The 19,900-nt window shown below is 49.6% G+C and overlaps 1 protein-coding gene and 1 pseudogene across 1 annotated transcript; one reads left to right on the forward strand and one right to left on the reverse strand.

Annotated features, from left to right (window-relative positions):
* The first annotated feature begins 4,582 nt into the window (after positions 1–4,582).
* Positions 4,583–15,417, forward strand: FCAMR (Fc alpha and mu receptor). Its single transcript, XM_054712227.1, has 6 exons — positions 4,583–4,621; positions 7,607–7,667; positions 10,761–11,115; positions 12,566–13,306; positions 14,146–14,264; positions 15,248–15,417. Exons 1-6 carry the CDS (start codon positions 4,583–4,585, stop codon positions 15,415–15,417), a joined length of 1,485 nt encoding a protein of 494 aa, XP_054568202.1.
* On the reverse strand, positions 14,641–14,785 carry LOC114227330 (small nucleolar RNA SNORA48; annotated as a pseudogene).
* Positions 15,418–19,900: the final 4,483 nt, after the last annotated feature.

Consider the following 19,900-nt stretch of genomic DNA (forward strand, 5'->3'; position numbering starts at 1 on the left):
CAGGCCGTGGTATTTTGTGGAAGAGCCACACTCAAGGGGCCAAAGAGCCGCATGTGGCTCGCGAGCCGCAGTTTGCCGACCACGGTTCTAGGAAATGAGCTAGGGTTTCTGTACCCTGTGCTTTAACCAGCCATGTGTGTGGACATAAACCACAACCCTCTCCTGCTGCCTCTGGAATGCCTGTTGTGTTTGGAGGGGTGTTAACGATGCTGGGTTGCAATCTTTATGATCAGCCACATGATGGCGGAGGTTGTCAAACCTGCTAAGTGCCATTAGACAGCAGTCTTCTGTCATCCACAGGGGAATACGTTCCAAAACACCCCGTGGATGCCTGACACCACAGAGAGTATCAAATTCTCTCTACATAATGTATTTTGCTAGCCATCCATACGTATGATAAAGCTTCATTTATAAAGTAGGCACAGTAAGAGATTAACAACAATAACTAATAATAGAATAGAATGTTTATAACAACATATTAGATTAAGAGTTATGTGAATGGGGTCTCTCTCTCTCTCTCTCTCTCTCTCTCTCATCTCTCTCTCAAAATCTCTTACTGTACTGTACTCACCCTTCTTCATTTTATCATAATGTGAGATGACACAATACCTAGGTGATGAGATAAAGTGAGGTGAGTGACGTAGGCATGTGACGTAGCGTTAGGCTACTATGAGGGTAACTTGAACACAAGCACTTTGATACCTCGACAGCCCATGCAGTAACCACGATGGCAGATACTAGGTGACTCTTGGGAGAGAGTGTCTGCGGCGTGGAGACACTGGACACAGGGAGGATTCGCGTCCCACCTGCAATAGAGCAGGACAGCGCAAGATTTCATCACACTCCTCAGAATGGCGTGTAATTTAAAAATGTATGAATTGACCCAGCTGGTATGGCTCAGTGGTTGAGCGTCGATCCATGAATTAGGGCACATGCCCAGGTTGTGCGCTGGATCCCCAGTAGGGGGTGTGCAGGAGGCAGCCAATTAATAATTCTCTCTCATCATTGGTGTTTCTATCTCTCTCTCTCTCCCTTCCTCTCTGAGATCAATAAAAATATATATCTTTTTTAAAAGTATGAATTGTTTATTTCTGGAATTTTCCACTTCATCTTTTCAGACCACAATCGACTGTAGTTAACTGAACCTCAAAAAGTGAAATCATAGGTAAGCGGGGGATGACTCTGAAATGATTATTTGTGCTGTACAAACACTTGCTTCTGTTATCGTTTGGAGAAGTGGCAAGTGTCATAGTTACATTCTTCTAGGACCGTGGTCGGCAAACTGCGGCTCGTGAGCCACATGCGGCTCTTTGGCCCCTTGAGTGTGGCTCTTCCACAAAATACCATGTCCTGGGCGAGTCTATTTTGAAGAAGTGGTGTTAGAAGAAGTTTAAGTTTAAAAAATTTGGCTCTCAAAAGAAATTTCAATCGTACTGTTGATATGTGGCTCTGTTGACTAATGAGTTTGCCGACCACTGTTCTAAGAGTTTCTAAGTAAATGATCAAGACCTGTAGGACTTGTAGTAACCCAAGTGTCTTTAAACAGTGTTTTCTTCTGCATTCGGTATTCTGACCAGAGCTTTGGTGAGGAATTGTGAAGAGGGGTGTGTCTCTCCTGCAAATAACAAGGATAGAAAAAAACTCAAATATCTGGGCAGAGGAAGCAGAAAACTTTGCAATGATGTATAAGGAGGAATGTAAGCCTTGAGTGCCAGCCACATCGATGCATAAAACATCTCTGTACATTGCTCTTAATTATTCACCAGGAAACATTTTGGAAAGGGAAGGGATCAATATGGATTGTTTATACCACAAAGGGCTTTCCTTGCATTGGTTAGTTTTCTGCTTGCTGATTTTTACCCTTATGTGTCCATTTAGCAGGTAAAATCCTTTGCTAAAACTGGGATGAGGAGTGGATAAAGCTCTTCCCAAATCTGACATTTGGTCTAACTAGTACTTAGCCGTTTCCTGGAGTCTGGGACCTGAAATCAGAAGATCACAGTGTCATGAGCCTTGGTAAAGAGGCCCTGGCTGGTTTAACTCAGTGGCTAGAGCATCAGCCCTGGGACTGAAAGGTCCCAGGTTCGATTCCAGTCAAGGGCACATACCTTGGTTGCAGGCTTGAGCCCTGGGCCATGTGTGGGAGACAACCAATCAATGTGTCTCTCACATTGATGTTTCTCTCTGTCTCCCCCATTCCTTCCACTCTTTCTGAAAATCAATGAAAAAATATCCTTGGGTGAGGATTAAAAATAAAACAAAATAGAGGCCACCTGTGGCTTTGTGCTGGGCAAGATGTACCCCCAGGAGAAGAAGCCAGTGCAGTGTTATCGCCCTTAAAGCTCCAGGCTCAGGGACGTCCAGGCTCGGGGATAACGCCCTGGAAACTGGCCCAGTGCTTTACAACTAACTGGGCTTTACCGTACTTGGTGTCTTTAGTAACTAAATAGTCTTCAAAGTGTCCAAAAGTAAACATAATGGAAAAGACAGCCTCAAGGATATAAAATGACTGGACTGTTTATAAGATAATACACATTTGATAAATACTTATTTTAATATACAAAATCAACTTAGACATGTCCCCAATTGATTTCATTTTAATCTTTCAAATGCCAAAATAACAAAATGGCAAAAGAACAAAAAAATGTAAGAAAGTGGCAGACTTCTGAACAGAGGAAAGCCTTCAAAAGGACTTTTAAAAAATATATTTTTTATTGGTTTCAGAGAAGAAGGGAGAGGGAGAGAGAGAAACATCAACGATGAGAGAGGATCATTGATGGGCTGCCTCCTGCACACCCCTCACTGGGGATCGAGCCCACCACCCAGGCATATGCCCTGACCAGGAATCGAACCGTTACTTCTGGGTTCATAGGTCGACACTCAAACCACCAAACCATGCGGGCCAGGCAAAAGGACTTTTTTTTTAAAAAGGTTTGATCATTACCAGACAGACACCAGCTTCCTGCTGCTGAAAGCTGAACTGTTACATTTTATCAGCTAATGTTTTCTGATTATCACACTTACTCCCATAATAACTTTATGAGGTACGTGCTATCACCTCTTGTTTCACAGATTAGGAAAACAAGGCTCAAGGAGGGTAAACAATCTGAGGCATATCACTTTCTCAGTAAAAAGGGAGGGCTGCGATATTGACTTGGAGGGAGTCTGATTCCAAAGTCTAGTGATCAACCCAGGGATCAATCAACCGACATGCCAGGCTGCTCCCTGAGGAGCTGGGAGGGGTGCACCTTGCCAGGCGGTAAACCTTTCTCCCCGCTGCACAGGGTCATTCCCTTCTAGGACAGCCTCTGACGGGCCCTGTGCACTGCGCAAGCGTGCCTCGCTCTGGGGATGCCACTCACGGCGTAGCTGTGGCCTCATGTCCGTGGGAGGCCGAGCTCCAGACTGGGGCTCCCAGCCAAGCCCTGGGACAGTAGTACAGGCACCTGTGCACGCTCACGGGCACACCCATGCATGAGACCACCTCGTCCCAGCCCAGGCGTCCTGGGCAGTTGCTCCTTCCCTCACTTTTGGCTTCCAGTGATCCCCCTCCCCCCACCACCCCAACCTGTCTTCCCACCTGGATGGGGAAATGCATAGAGAGTACACGCGGCCACTGTGTTTATTCAAATTGTGCAGCAATGTACCCGCTCAAGTTACTTTTCTTAAGGAAGAAGGATCCTTCCTCGTTGGCCCAAGGGTGCCACATTGTCTGTGAGGTCCTGGTGAGAGTCCTTACCTACAGTCCGCAGCACCTCCATCCCAGGAGGCCTTGGCTGTTGAGGGCTTGGGCTGTGCCAGCCACTGGGAGGTCAGCTTAAAACCATCAGGGTAGGCAGGTCACATCTTGTAGGAGACAAAACCCACCCATGAAATCTTTCCAGAGGGAAATATTGGGGGGGGTTTCAAGCATGTCATCCAGCTAGACAAGCCACACTTAGTGTTCCCTGTCCATGAGGTCATCTCATCACTGTGTGGGGCTTTGTCCGGGGCATGACTTAGTAACTGCCAGCGAGCAGCTGGACTGCAGTCAGTGACCCAAACGGCCTCTCCAGGGGAGTTGAAGGGGCCAGGTCAACTCGAAGGCACCAGCTGCCCCCAGTCAGCAGGGGAATTCCTCTCCTGAATTTTCTCTCCTGCCCCGGGGGTGGGGAGGGTGGGAGAGAGGCGGTTTGCATCACTGGAATGGGCTGGCTAAGCTGCAGCATCCTGACAAGTGTGGGACCCGGGACTGGAGGAGTGACAAGAGGTGGAAGACTATGACCAGTGTGTTTTCTTTGAAACGACGATCACTGCTCCAGGAAAAGTTCTACAGAAATCAGAGGCAGTGAGACCAAGGGGCCAGGAGCAGCTCCCTCTTCCTGGGATAAGACCCGAGGCCCAGGGCGAAGGGACTTGAGGCGAGGGTGGGGGTGAGGGCAGAGCTGGCTTGCACCTCCATCCTTAGGGCTGCCTCGGGCCACTTCCCAGCCCATGCTGCCTCCTCAGCCCGCAGGTCTAAAGAGAAGAAGCTAGAAGAGGTCCAACCACCAGCATCTCAGAGAAAGAGGGAAGTCCCAGTGGACTTCATTTCTAGACTGAGATGGATGGAGAGGCCCCCGCTACGCCTGGAGGACAAAAGGTGAGATGAGGCTTTCTCCCCAGAGGCTGGGGTCTGGTCTCCGAGTGTGGAATGTGGGTGCCGAGCTACAGCGGGGCGGATGTCAAGTGCTTTTCCCAGAGCAGCTGGCTCCCCACCCCCTGCCCCCCAAGAAGGCCAGGGAAGACTCTGGAGTTCAGGGCTCAGCCTCTCCTCCTCCCCCCTTCTTTTCTGCTCACTCTCCCTCTCCTCCTCTTCTGCTCACTCCCACTCTCCCTCCCACCAGAGCGTGATTCCCTGGGGGCCCCTTGCAGCATTTAGAACCAACAAATGCTAGAAAGCCACGGAAACTTGGAGATACTGCAATCAGTGCTCTTTCGCTGTAGCAGCGCAGACGGAAGGCGCATTGCGCGAGGCCACAGGCAAGGCGGACCCTTCTTAATCCTGGTTCTGTTCTGTTCACCTCCATCTACACCTCACTGGCTCCCTCCTTTCTTATGTGCTGTCCCCAGTGCTGGGAGGCTAGGAGAGGAGAGAATGGCTCTCAGGAGGCAGTAGGATTTGGGGGGCCATACACCAGCCTGTGCTGACGGTGAGCTAGCTGCTCTTCCCAGCAGGACCGAGGGACAAGAGAGGCCCTGAGCATCCCTCGTGGCCTGAGAAGCCGTGCACTGTAACAGGCCGCGGCCCGCTGAGAAAGGTTTTCTGAAGGTCATTGGCAGGGTCCAAGACTGTGCAGCGTTATCCTGCAGCCTCCAATCAAGGCTGATAACTGCCCGGGGACATGTAATCTCTCCGCTGTGCTTCCTCATTGCCCCTCTGAGGCAGAGACGGCCCCACTGTGCCTCGGAAGAAATTGGCCCCAATGCCTGCGGTGTCAGCACTTAGCTCTTTAGGAAAACTGGTCCTGGGGCCTGGTGCCAGCCTCCGAATGAGCCTGAGCTTGGAGAACATTAAGCAAACAATGGACTAGGTACGGGCACACCTGGGGGAGCCTCCAGGGCAGGAAGCCAGAGCTCTGGGAGGCAGGGGGAGGCCCAAGGCTGTGCCCACGGCAGGGGAGCTGCTGAGGGGAGGGCGCAGAGGCGGTATGAGGAGCCCCTGGACTTCTCCAAACCCAACCACACTCAGGGCTCTACCTGGATAGGCCGGCAAAGGCTGTGGTGGAGGTGGCTGGGCAAAGCCAAGCGGCCGTGACAATTTGCAGCTATAGGGCAAACCTAGGGTTCTACTTTTCTCGTGTTCTCTCCTCTCTATTTTTTCTTTCAACTCCCACCCTTCCTTTCCTCTCCCCTGGCTCTGATTTTCTTCCTCCCCCCCTCCTCCCCCATTCCCTTTTCTCCTCCTGTAGCCTGTGTTCCGGACTGGCCAGTGACCTCATGTAGCTCAACGGCTTGGTTGGGGCAGGGGGCAGGGGGCTCCTGCCCATGGGCCAGACCACTGGCTTGCAGAGCCTGTTCTTAGCATTAGTGTGGGATGTGAGAGTAGGAAGGAGAAAACAATGGCTCTTTAGTTTGCCTGTTTTTAAAATCCTTACCCAAGGATATGCTCATTGATTCCAGAGAAAGGGAAAGGAGAGAGAGAGAGAGAGAGAGAGAGAGAGAGAGAGAGAGAATGATCAATTTGAGAGAGAACATCTATTGGTTGCTTTCCATATGTGCTCCAACTGAGGATTGAACCCGAAACCTTTCGGTATGTGGGATGATGCTCTAACCAAATGAGCCACACCAGCCAGGGCAGTTTGCCTTAATTTTTATTGGTAGGTCCCAGGAGCTGCAGGCAGTAGCTAGATTCAAAGAACAGATTTTTCATCAAAAAGCATCCATGAAAACCCTATGGAGGGTACAAAAGAAATATAATGTACACTGTCTTTGGAATCAGCAGGCACTAAGAAACCATTGCCATGACCAGTAGGGGGTCTATCAAGAGTGATTGGGTCTTGTTCACAGTAGCTGCACCCGTGCCGCCCACACTGAGCTGGATCCCGCTTCAGAGCCTGGAGGTGGACAGAGGAGACCCAGCCCTGTCTGCAAGGAGCTCCCCAGGCCAGTGGGAAACACCACAGGGAAGATAGGTGTGAATGGGGGGACAGGAAGAGCTTTCTAGAACCCTCGTGCAGACAATCCTTGGGCTGAGAGTTCATTTTTAACTCCTTGTTACTGACCAGAGGCACACGACCATCGGAGCAGAAAGTTTCCCGTGAGGAATCTGTTCCACAAGAGAGAAGGGGGCAGGAGAGGGGGAAGGGAGCTGCTCTGTGCCAGGCTCACTGTCGGCACTTCCAAGGCAATCTCATTGGTAACAACCCCATGTGCCTGCTCTCTTTCCCTGGAGGGGAGACCAGTCCCTGGCACAGAGTAACCTTGCCCAGGTCCCACAGGGCCACTAAGGGTTAAACCTCCAGCATGTGGTCTTTCCCCTGCGCCAAGCTCCCTGAACTCAGAGCTCCCCACACCCAGAGCTCCCCACACCCAGAGCTCCCCACACCCAGAGCTCCCCACACCCAGAGCTCCCCACACCCAGAGCTCCCCAGAACCAGAGCTCCCCATACCCAGAGCTCCCCACACCCAGAGCTCCCCACACCCAGAGCTCCCAAACCCAGAGCTCCCTAAACCCAGAGCTCCCCAAACCCAGAGCTCCCCACACCCAGAGCTCCCAAACCCAGAGCTCCCTAAACCCAGAGCTCCCCACACCCAGAGCTCCCCACACCCAGAGCTCCCCACACCCAGAGCTCCCCACACCCAGAGCTCCCACTGCCAAGTGGGTGCAGAGGGTGGAATGCCACAGAGGGCCTTTCGCCTCTTCTGAACACAGAAACGGCCCAGTGGGGAAATGGTAGCCTAGGTGGCAGTGAGGCCAAGCATGCATGCTTGGGAGTGTGAAGACGGACTCCAGCTTTTCCCAGAGAGGGCGGCCCCTGTCCTCCTCTTAGAGATGTCCATCCAGCCCACACTGAGCAGGCCGAGCCCCCAAAGCCAGAAGGTGCCAAACCCAGGCCCCCCACTTCATTTACAGTGTCTTTTGCAGGTCGCCAACCAGAGGGCAGGATGGGAAATGCAGGTGGTCCTCATACTGTGCCTGCTGCAAGGTGAGTCCCAAACAGCCCAGGGGCAGAGCTTGCAAAGCCAGACCCCAACCTTCCAGGCTGCGGAGACTCCTGGCGGGCACCTCGGTGGCAGTCAGTGCTCCCTCCGCAGTTAGGGCACAGCCATGGCTTTCTCTCCTGGCATCCAAGGCCATGCAGCGGGTCCAAGGAGTGGTCAGATCTGGGGTCCGGTGGAGTGAGGAAGCCGAGAGCTCACAGGAGAAGGCACGTGCCTAATTTGATGGCTTCCAGAATATTCATTGTTCTGATGTTCCCTACTCTCTGCCCTCTTCCATTCAACTTAATGACTGGAAGTCGGCTGCATTTGCAAGGTCAAGGTTCCAAAGTGTGCAAAAAAGACTAGCCACTGCTCCATGACCACTTACTCTACAGTCAGGCCCAGTACAAGAGACATAAAGAAAAAGACCCTGTCCTACTTGAAAAGAGTCTATAAAAAACCTAGATAGATAAATAAAAATTGCATCTATGCAAATACTTACTTAGCCGATATGTAGTATTTACAGAGAGCCTGCCATGTGCCAGGCACTAGAGACAAATGGAAGAAAGGCAGGGTCCCTGCCCTAAAGGCGCTGGCAGGTGGTGAGGTCAGGCTGGCCAGGTACATATCAGGCTCAGATGATGAATGGCCTGTTGTCATGCTGTGGTCTCTGGACTTTATTTGATGGCAAGAGGGAGCCATTAAGGAATGTAGTAAGTACGTGCCTAGAGTGTCTGGTACCTAGAACCTGGCCCCAAGTAGATACTTAACAAATTGCTAGCAGGAGCTCCAGTGGTGCAATCGGTTAGCGCGTGGTACTTACAAAACAAATTGCTAGCAAGTAACTGCTGAATGAATGAAAATGTTATGGTAATGCCAAAAAACACACACAATGTTTTTGGCTTATAAACAAATCAGAGTTTTAATGAATCAAAGGTAGATAATATTTAAGCAAGAATTCTCTGACAAATCATACCATTTCTTTAATCTCTCACTGCTCCCTTTAATTTATCAGTAGGAACTGACTCCCCATGTCCTTAAATGAAAACTCAGGCAGCCCATGATTTTTCTGCTGACATGTAGGTAGTAGTCCTAATTTAATTGCTTTAAGTTTCAAACACGCTAAAGTAATCATTTTAAGTGTCCAGCTAGATATTTTGGTCAGTATTTTAATCTTCATTCAGAGATATGGCCCCTCATGCACCCAAGGCCTGTGGTCAGAAAGGCAGGAAGGGGGCTGGGGTGGCTGCCTTCTCTCTTCCCCTCCCCTTCCCCCTTATCTTGGCAGCTGCCACTTGGACCCCACCAGGGTCACAGCGGCAGGAGGGAGGAGAGGCAGAGGCAGGGACTCTAGTGATGGGATGGCCTAGCAGGGGGTTAGAGCTGACCCTCTCTCTTGTAGGTGCCTCTGTGGACCCTTACATGGCCACTGCTGGCCCATCTCCTCCCTGTGCCCAGGTTCTGCTGTGGCCCCTCACACAGAAGATCCCATCTCATATGGCTGTGGGTTGGCTCTCTTCCCTCCAGGCCATAGAATCAATGGATAGATGTTGAACCACTGTGTAGGACTGTGGAGAGAGACTGCAAAGCTGGCGGTTACCATAATAGCCCACCATGTAGCCATCTGAGGGTAGAAGAGCTCACCGTGGGAGCCACGTTAAGCCAGGTTTGAAGGGACTTCTAGAAAGGTGCTCAGCAAGCTTGCCGTATGTCCCCAAGTTTTCTGTGAAAGCAGGACAAAGGTGTGCTTCCTGTGAGCAAATGTGGGACCTACAGAAAGGACCTGGCTTGGGGCTTCCACCAAGAGGGCCCCCCAGAGGAGACTGTGACCACAACATGCCACAGGTGGCCAGAAGTCCTAAGCTTGCTGGTGGTGGAGTCCCGGGAGGCCAGCAGGAAAGGCAGTTCTCACAAGGAAAGGACTGCAGCCCGAGGCATGGACACATCTGAGAGGCAGCAGAGAAGGAAGCTGCTCTGGCCATCTGCATGTCCAGAGGGCACCAGAGCAAACCACACTGTCCCTCTCTTCGCTCTCCTCCATATCCACTCCCAGAGGGGCCTCAAAGAGCAGATGGGGGTAGAGGAAGGGGTAGAGCAACGCAAGAGACCCCCAGAGGTCCCTCCCCTTCCTCCACGCAGGCCTCCAAACCTAACTGGGAGAAAGAAAGAGAAAAGCTTCAGTTGGGTCAGAGAGTGAACGTGGAAACAATCTTTGGACTGGACTGGTTCCATGATTTTACATATGCAACCAGTCTAGGCTGGCCTTTTCTTACCGAGGTGAGACTGTGAAAGCCACGGTGCGTGAAAGCATGCCTGCGATTGTATCAGGGAGCAGAGAAGTCCACAGAGCGAGGATGAAGAGGCAGAAAGAGAAAGAATAAGCATTGTTTCTGCTGTCACCGATCAAGTTTAAGACATTCAGTAAACAGGCCACCTACAGTGGGGGGTTACGCCTGTTGCCAAAGCAGACGTAGTCACAATACCAGCCTCTGGGCCTTGACGTGGCACATGGTTGTGTCCATTTCTCCAAAAAGTTGACCAGTGTGAACACTTTTGCAACCCCTGGTCTGGGGATAGACCCACCATGCAGCCCAGAATTCTTGTGTTTCAGTCCCCCTCCCCACTCCCAACTTCCCACCCCCATTTCAGCAGAAAGCACGCTGATCTGTTCTTACTATTGAACATTTCTCTTTACGTTTCATGCAAATGCACCGCAGTCCTCTACCAGATGTCCCCTCTGTCCTCTTACGCATGCTCAGATGGCAGCCTTTTAAACACCTGCTTTGGAGCCCAGCAAAAGGAACCCAGGACCTGCAAGGACTTGTGCGTGAACACCTGGCACATGAGGAGTGTTGGCTAAGTCGTGGCTAAGGTGCTTCTGGCATGCTCATCTCTCAGATGGGGCCTTGGATGTAGCTTCATTCCATCTCTTGAGACGACTCCTCACTCAGGGGCTAAGTTCTGACGTTTCTATATTGATTCTTCTTGCCTCACTTTTAAGGAGGCATTTTCTCGCCTGCCCCCTAATTCTGACACAGTGTGGAGCTGGATTCAACAGGACATTCCCGCTCCTAAGACTTTGCTTTCTCTGCCTGCAGCTGCCAACGCGTTGAAGGGCCCGAGGCTGGTGTCTGGGGAGCCTGGGGGCGCTGTCACCATCCGGTGTCATTACACCCCCACGTCCATCAACAGGCACCAGCGGAAGTACTGGTGCCGCCTCAGCCCCCTGACGTGGCTCTGCCACACCATCGTGTCCACCAACCACTACACGCACGTTCGCTACAGTGGCCGCGTGGCTCTGGCAGACTTCCCGCACCGCGGCTTGTTTGTGGTGAGGCTGACCCAGCTGTCCCCGGAAGATGTGGGGGCCTACCGCTGTGGCATCGGAAACGGGAACAACATGCTGTTCTTGAGCATGAACCTGGCCGTCTCTGCAGGTATGGGTGAGTCAAGGTTTGTGCCGCGCTGGCACGGCCAAGGGTGACCCTGAGTGGGGGCGGCTGAAAGGCTTAGAAAAGACAGACAAGAGAATGAAAGCTGGGTCTCGGTGGGATGCTGCTCCCTGAGAGACAGCACCGCACCCACATGCCCTGTCTTTATTTTATAGCAGATGCCACGAGGCAAAGTAAGGGCATGATCAAGATGTTTACAACATTCTCGTGGGTTTCAATCCTACTCAACTACATGCACCTGAACTCTATCAAGCCCACATCACTCAGGCACATGGGGCCACGTGTTCGGACCATAGGTTCAAGCAGGCGTCCTCAAACTACGGCCCGCGGGCCACATGTGGGTGTTTTTGCCGTTTTGTTTTTTTACTTCAAAATAAGATATGTGCACTGTGCATAGGAATTTGTTCATAGTTGTGTTTTTTTAAACTATAGTCCGGCCCTCCAGCGGTCTGAGGGACAGTGAACTGGCCCCCTGTTTAAAAAGTTTGAGGACCCCTGGTAGCTGTTGGCTATCATTGTGCTGGGAGGGCTCTGCCCTCCAAGCTGGGACTCGCACGTGGCCACGAGAGGACTGTGCCCTCTCATTAATCTGAGGCTTGAACCTGTCCAAACACTGTAGCCGCGCCCCACAAAGGCTGATGAAGCGGGTGCCAGGAAACAGGTGTAAGGGAAGGAAGAGGTCCCAGGGGGCTTTAACCATGAGGCTGTGATGAGGGAAAGCTGGGGCAAGGCATGGACTTGGAGAAGAAGGCTTCATCTCTAAGGAAACCACCATCAGAAGGAAGGCAGATGTCAGAAAGAACTGCCCACCTGGATGCACGTTGGCTATTCCCCCTTTCCCCTCCCCACCAATGTGTGGCCTGGACATTTAGGGAGAGTTCCAAGAAAGTAATGAACTGGATAATGCAGCTGCTTACAGCTGTGCTGTACCAGGTCCATGCCCTGCATGGCGGGCTCTGGAGACTTGACCCCGAGCCAGGCACCCAGAGTCTGAGGAAGGCTGTGACAGCCAGTCTACAGGAGAGGTGGCGTGTCAGCGAACAGGCGTGCACGGGTGCCCATGGACTTGTTTTATTTATTAGGTGTCACTTGTGATCTAACCACCTGCTGAGACTGGCTGCTCCACTGGGACTTCTTTTTTTCTTATTTGATGACAGCACATGCTGGGCTGTAGCCTGCAGGCCCCAACAGCTTGGTTAGAGACTATGTGGGCAGAAAAAGGGAGATAGGGCCATCAAATGTCAATATTTGCAACAGACTAGAGAATACATCTGGTTTTCCCAAATTTTAATTTCATCCAACAGATTGACCAAAGACTGTATCACCTCGTGAGGTTGCATTGCATGTAGCGAACACCCTCAGCCTGGCATGCTGCTAAACCCTGTGGCCGCAAGTAGCCTTCCCATGTTTCCCTCTGCTCTTCACACAGGCCCTCCCAGCCCCAGCCCCAGCCCCAGAGCGACGCCAGCTGCCAGTGAGCTCGTCAGGAGATTCTTCGGAACAGCCTCTCCAGCGGCCAACAGATGGGCCCCAGGAACCACCCAGACTATAGAAAGGCAGGGGACAGAATGGGACAGAGTTGCTCTGACTCCAGACACTAGCAAAACAACAGCTTCAGCTAAGGGAATGCAAACCCCAGGAACCCCTGGGTTGGCGGCTGCAGGGACAGTTAGCCGGGTAGAGAGTTCCAGCTGGGCCACCATCCCTATTCCGGAGAGTCCGACTTCAGCAGTTGGAGGGATGCCCGATACAGCAGAACGCGATTGGCTGTGGGGCACCAGGAGCTCAGCAACAAATAGAGCCGGGGCCAAAGAGGAGGGGAGAGAGACAACCACTGAGGCCAATAGGCCAAGAGAGGAAGCAGAGAGGGTCAGAATAGCCCTGGCTACGGCCTGGACAGCCATAAAGACCATCGGGCCATCAACACTGGCCTCAGAGAAATGGGTGTGGGAAACCCACCAAGCAGCAAGCTTGGTTTCTACGCCACAAGCCCTGGGCTCCATTGAAGGAACTACTGGAGCCGCAGGTGTGTGGGCCTTAGGGCCCAGCAGCACAGAGATGTCATCTGCCGAAGAGAGCACTGAAGGAGACCTAGACATGCCTGCTGGAGGCAGTGGTCCCCAAACAGCACCAAGCCAGGACCTGGTAGCAGGACCCCTTAGGCCCCCGGGCAAGGGGTCCTCCGTGAAGAGGTAAAGCCCCAGGCCCTTCTGTCGGTTGGGGTTCCACATCTGCCCTTTCCTCTGGCGCACCCCTCAGTGAGCTGACTTCTGTGCCCCTCTCCATCTACTCACTTCTTTCCTTTTGTAACCACAATACAGTAAAGGGCAAGGGACAGAAAATCATCCATCCTCCCTCATTCAAGGTCCATGCTAGAAGAATCAGAGTATTTTCATGTGGTTTTCAAGAAAAATCTAAACAATGGAATCTTTAGGACTTTAAAAAATTATTTTTTAGTTTTTACTGATTTTTTAGAAAGAGAGGAAAGGAGAGGGAGAGAGAAACATTGAGTGAGAGCAAAACATCAATTGGCTGCCTCCTGCACACCCATTACCAGGGATCAAGACCGCAGCCCAGGCATGTGGCCTTGACTGGGAATTGAACCAGCAACTTCCTGGTACATAGGACAAAGCCCAACCAGCTGAGCCACACATGCCAGGGTGGGACTTTTTTTTAAAGGTGAGGAACAACAGCTCCAGAGAGAGGAGGTGACTTGCTGAAACCACAAGGAAAGATTGTGGCAGAGCCAAATGCCAGGGGTGGATTCCCTGACTCTCACCCAGTCCTCTTTCCCACTATAGCTCAGTAGAGGGGCCCACACATGGGTGGGGGAGTTGGGAAAAGGAGTCAGGGCTCGGGAACCTGAGGACAGGGCTTCTGGTCCCGGTTCTGCCACTAACCCACCGTGGGAATGAGGGCAGCCAACTCATCTTGGCCTCAGCTTCTTACCCATAAAATGGTCTCTTATTCAGCTCTAACCTCACATGTCTGGTGCTCTTCCCCTCCCCCACCCCTGCTACTTGCACTCCAGTGCTTCTCCAGAAGAGAAAAACATCTCTCGGATGCTGACTCCTGTCTCCGCGGTGCTGTGCCCACTTGCGCTTGTGGCTCTTGTTCTATTGCAAAGGAAACTGCGGAGAAAGAGGACTTGTGAGTTGAGTTTAAGTAGCCCCAAGGCTGGGGAGGAGGGGGCTTGCTCCCATCTGACACCCTCAGGACTGGGTTGGGTCAAAGTTGGTGCCAGGACTTCTAGATATAGAAGTGGTAAATTCTAGCCTGAGCCATTTAACCACTCTTGGCGTTGATTTCCTATATCTATAATAATAAAAGCATAATATGCTAATTAGACAGGTCGTCTTCCGGACATCCTTCCAGACAACCTTCTGGACAAAGCTGGGGCTACGAGGGAAGCACAGGTCCCAGGTGCCAGAGGGAAGCTAGTGCCAGCAGCCAGGGGAAGGAAGGCCTACTCTTGCATGAATTTCGTGCATCGGGCCTCTAATATATATATAATTTATTTATTATTTTATGTGCCTCAGGCATGAAACAGCTCTGACCACCAACACAGGCATCAAGCTAGGATGAACTAAGAACTGTACATCTGCTTTGCCCCTGATTGATATAAGAGTAACACCACCAATCAGGTGTCTCTTAGCCCATTTCCAGGGGTTTTGGCCTTGGTTTCTTTATCAAACAGGAAAATCATCTTTGACCTTATGTCTCAGTGGCATCCCAGAGCTTAAGGAGAAGCTCTTCTGAAGATGGCAAGACCTATGCCAACCATAGGCGTATGCACCATATGAGCAACCCCAGCAGCAGATAGCAGGAGTGCAGGGCTCAGATGTGGGACCAGACTACATTTGTACCCTTGGCATGGCTCAGCTGAAAGTCTCTTACAGCAACATGCTCAGGTTTAAATATTCCTAAAATGAGTTTAAACACCATGGTGTTTAAATCTGGCAAAGAAAGGGTGAGATTTTTAGGGAGCGAGTAGAGGAAGCTAAGATTCTCAGAGCCAATTTGTGTCAACCTAAAGGCTCAGGAAGCTCTTGAAGGCAGGTGGTGGATGGGGGTGATTCTTGAGGAATCAAATTCAGTGCCCACTACCCTCACAGTGTGCTCTGTCTGTGCAGCTCAGGAGACAGAAAAGGCCCCGGGAGTCACCTTGATTCAGATGACACATTTGCTGGGGCTGAGCCTCCAGCCAGATCAGCTGCCCCATGTGGAAAGGAAGATACTCCAAGAGGATTCTTCTCCTGCCCATGCCACCATGAGGGTCCCAGAGAGGGACCCTGGTCCCTGAGGAATGGAAGGATAAGCTTCTTGGTCACCATGGAAGGACAACTAGGACCAAACACCATGACCCCTTCTCATCCTTCCTCCGCCAGTACAAAAGGAAGCGAATGGAGCTGGTGCTCCATTGGGAAAGCAAAGGCTGACCATCCTCGGACCTATAAAGGTCATGAATTGGCCACAGTCAAAGATGACAGTGGGACTCAAAGAAGGCTTCAAGAAAGGATTTATTAAACACTGGTGGAGGTCACCTAGGAAAAATGTGAAATTTCCATTCTTGGAGATTTCAAAATATAAGAGGTTTTCAATTAGTGTGAGGAATTACAAATTTTCAACCATCACATCTAGCCCATGGCAGTTGCCCTCTTTTCTGTCGTCTGTTAGCATTCAACCTGCTGCACACATTGAATTATATTCATGTATACTAGCCTTGCTTTCTCAAGTAAATTCTAAGTTCTTTTAGGACAGTAATTGTGTTTTATCTCACGATGCCCCCAGAGAACTTCCATTCCAGAAGGGCCCCCCATAAATATTTGTGACTGAATGGCTAACTGCAAGGGCATGGACTCAGTGGCCTCTGGGGACCCTACTCATGCAGATGCTCTGACTGTCCCTTCATTCAGGAGTGCCCTGGTGGTTTTTACAAAGAGGCCAAAAGGACAGCCAGTCCTCAAATCATCTCTCCCCATTTGGCCCCATACTCATCATGCTGTAGACTATTTGACCCAGTCAAGATTTTCTGGGATTTTCCTAAATTCGTGGAGGAGGAGGGTATTTTTCAGTAGATTCTCACCTTCTTCACAAAGCTTCTCTTGTTCGACTGCTTCTAAACCCTTGATAGCAAGGATGTTGATGGAGCTAGAAAATGGTTGAGGGGGGCCGGGGTAAGAGAGAGAGTGGCCAAATGGAATTTATGTAAATTCTGCTTTTATAACCACTTCATCTCATGCCTATGGGGGGACTTTTGCTCCACCCTTGGTCCCACTGTCTTTGCAGGAGTTACCTCTCCTTTTTTATTTTGCCGTATCTGTTAACCAGCTGCCTGGGCAGAGATGCCTTTGAGCAATTGAAGAGAAGGGAAAGAAAGACTCTGATAGCGGGTGAGAATTGTCAGGTAGACATTCCCAGAAGCTTTAGCCCTGCTTCCTAAGCTGTCAGCGGCACTAGAGACCCTTTATCAATACCTCCTCATAGCTGAGTCTGAACCCGGACACCTTCTTAAGAAAATCAAGGAGATGCTGTCTTCCTGGGTTGTGAAAGAGAGAGACCCATTGTCCTGGATAAGTAGGGAAATGGTATGCATGTAACCAAAGGGAATTATTGAATTTCAAAGCTAATAGATCCTTAGAGATTAACCTCTCTAAAACCCTCAGCCTCCTGGGAGCTAACTGAAGCCCTGTGAGGAAATAACTTGTTCACTCAGTTAACCCAGTTAGTAATAGCAGAGTGAGGACCAGAAAAGGGAACTCGGGACCTTGATCTCTTGCTGTCTCCACATCACCATTATTAACAATATACAAAACAAAACTAATAAAAAAAATCAATTACACCAAGTTGTCTTGTTCCAGGCCATTCTCATGCACACTATCTCAATGACTTGCTTAAAAAAAAAAAAAAAAAACCTGTAAGAGAGATAGAACAGCCAACATTATCCTACTCAGCCAATGAGGAAGCAGGTCCTGATGGATATGTAATTCAGCCAAGGACACTTAGCTCGTTAGAGGCAGGGATGGGCTGAGAACCAAGTAATATAAAATCATTTTACCTAATTACCAGTAGCATTTATCGGGCATTCTACAGAATGCTAGCTCCTCGGGATTGTTAAGAGGTATTCTGAGGAAAGGCAGATTTGGCAACTCAAAGAAGTTTGGCAAATGAGGGTTAAACGATAAACAGTTTCTTGTGCACAGGGTTTTTGTTTTTTTTGTTTTTTAGAGTTTCTAATACACTAAAGTGCATTGTGAATAGCCCCAGGAGGTGGGAACCTTATGTCTGTTTCCCCAACATTTTGGACTGTTGCATTTTGTTGAAGTAATCTTACAAAACTGGGTTCCTAAATCACCCCTTTTGAGGGAAAGCTTAATGCACTAAAGCAGGGATCTGCAAAACTTTTTTGTACAGCTGTCAGAAGGGAGGGGGTTGTGGAGCTGGGTGAAAAGGGTTAGGGTTAGGGTTAGGATTAAGAAAAAAAAATATAACAAAAACTCATAGACACAGAAAACAATATGGTAATTAACATAGGTAAAGGGGGTAAGGGGAGGTAGAAGAGGATAAAGGGAGGATAAATGGTGATAGAAGAAGACTTGATTTGGGGTGGTGAACACACAAACCATATACAGATGATGTATTATAATATAAAATTGTACACCTAAAACCTATATAATTTTATTAACCAATGTCACCCCAATAAATTCAATTAAAAAAAAAAAAGATGTAGACCACTTCCCTCACCCCCAGTCTCCTTGACAGTCAACAATGACCAGCAACCTCCTTCTCCCTCTTCCTGTTCATCAGATTTCCATCATTATGCCTATCTTTATGCCTACATTATATAGTATGTATTTGTATGTGTCCGACTTCTTTTACTCAACATACTTTTGAGATTCACCCAGGTTATTGTATGTACCAATAGTTCATTCCTTTTTATTGCTGAAGAATATTTAATTGTATGCATATACCCAGTTTGGACTATCCATTCACCTATTGATGGATATTTGTATTGTTTCCAGGATCTGATTATTATAAATAAGGTTGCTCTCAAAAAAAGTTAAGTGTGTTAAAAACAAAACAACAGGCCCCAAATGGAGTCACTTATGCTAAGGCCCATGTCACCACAAAAAGACTTAATTATAGTTTCAGCCTCTCCCACAAATGTAGCCTTAAATCAGTCAATCAGGAATCACCTGTCAACAGTAGTGAGGGTATCTGCCTGCTAGATCCCTGCTGTTCTCCTAAGGACAATGGCCTTGCCACAGCCAATTCACTTTTTGCTGGTATGACTTACCTGTCCCTCTCCCTCTGCCTGTAAAAGGCTGTCATTTTTGCACAGTCCCTTGGAGCTCCTTTCTGTTTGCTGGATAGGATCCTGCCCGACTCATGAATTGTTGAATAAAGCCAAGATCTTTAAAATTTACTCAGTTAAATTTTGTTTTTTTTAACAAAGGTCAACTAGTAAATATTTTAGACTTGGTAGGCAGTTAGCCTTTATCACAACCACTCAGCTCTGCTGTTGTCGCACAGGAACTGGCCAGAGACAATACATGAAGGGCTGACTTTGTCTTTCAACAACATTTTATTTACAGAAACAAGTAGCAGGAATTTGCCAATTCCTGCACTAAGCCATAAAACCAACAAGACTTTCCTATTCCTACTCCAATGGGGAGGACCAGACCCCACTCTTCCTCAAAAGCTCCATAGGAACTTCCCCTTCCGCCCAACTCCTTTAATACTTTCTGAACCACACCGTGCCTGACCACCCATCTTATGAGGAAGGAGGAGACCAGCCTGGCAAAGGTGTTGGCCAGGTGGCTGAAGTCAGGCGCAGCTCCCAGAAGTAGAAAAGGCTGCCAAGGTAAGGTGTTATAGGGAACGCCGAAGTCCAGCGGGGGAGCCGGTACAAGTTCAAAGGGCCAGAACAGAGCCAAGATCAGAGTCTCAGGGCCGAGTATGGAACTGGGCAGAGATAAGATCTGAGTGAAATCTTTGCCAGGACGGAAGTGGGGCAGCCCCTAGTGTTTATAGCTTCTTTTTTATGGACTAACTGATGCATGGAATGGGGCAGGAGTGGTTGACTTAAAGGACCAGACGCAGAATAGGCAAAGCCAGCCAACTCCACTGCTTGGTACTATCAGTGGTTTGTTTTTCGTTGTATATCTCCTGCTAGCATGATGCCACACCACGAGGACATGGGGCAGGGAGACAGACATCCACCACCAGGCTGGAGTCAGGACATGTCCATGGCGATTTCTAATCCCAGACCCAGGAAGCACTAACTTCTCTATGATCTGGCAGGTTCTTTGGCTCAGGGCACAGCTCTTTCACTCTCCCCTCTATTACTAATGCCACCACCACTTGTTAAAGTGTCTCACCGAAACCGGTGTGGCTCAGTGGATAGAGCGTCAGCCTGCGGACTCAGGGGTCCCAGGTTCGATTACGGTCAAGGGCATGTACCTTGGTTGCAGGCACATCCCCAGTAGGGGGTGTACAGGAGGCAGCTGATCGATGTTTCTCTCTCATCGATGTTTCTAACTCTCTATCCCTCTCTCTTCCTCTCTGTAAAACATCAATAAAATATATTTTTAAAAAATCAATTAAAGTGTCTCCACATAGCAGGTACCGCCCTAGGTGTTTTCACATTCCCCTATTGTATTGGATGCAACATTTCTGTAAGTTAAGTATAATAATTCCCATTTTACAGATGAGAAAACTGAATTCAGAGACATTAGCTAGTTATACTCCTAGGGAAAGGGCAAGCTGGGAATTAAATGCAATGT

The sequence above is a fragment of the Eptesicus fuscus genome, chromosome 22, assembly GCF_027574615.1.
Source record: "Eptesicus fuscus isolate TK198812 chromosome 22, DD_ASM_mEF_20220401, whole genome shotgun sequence".
Classification (NCBI taxonomy): Eukaryota; Metazoa; Chordata; class Mammalia; order Chiroptera; family Vespertilionidae; genus Eptesicus; species Eptesicus fuscus.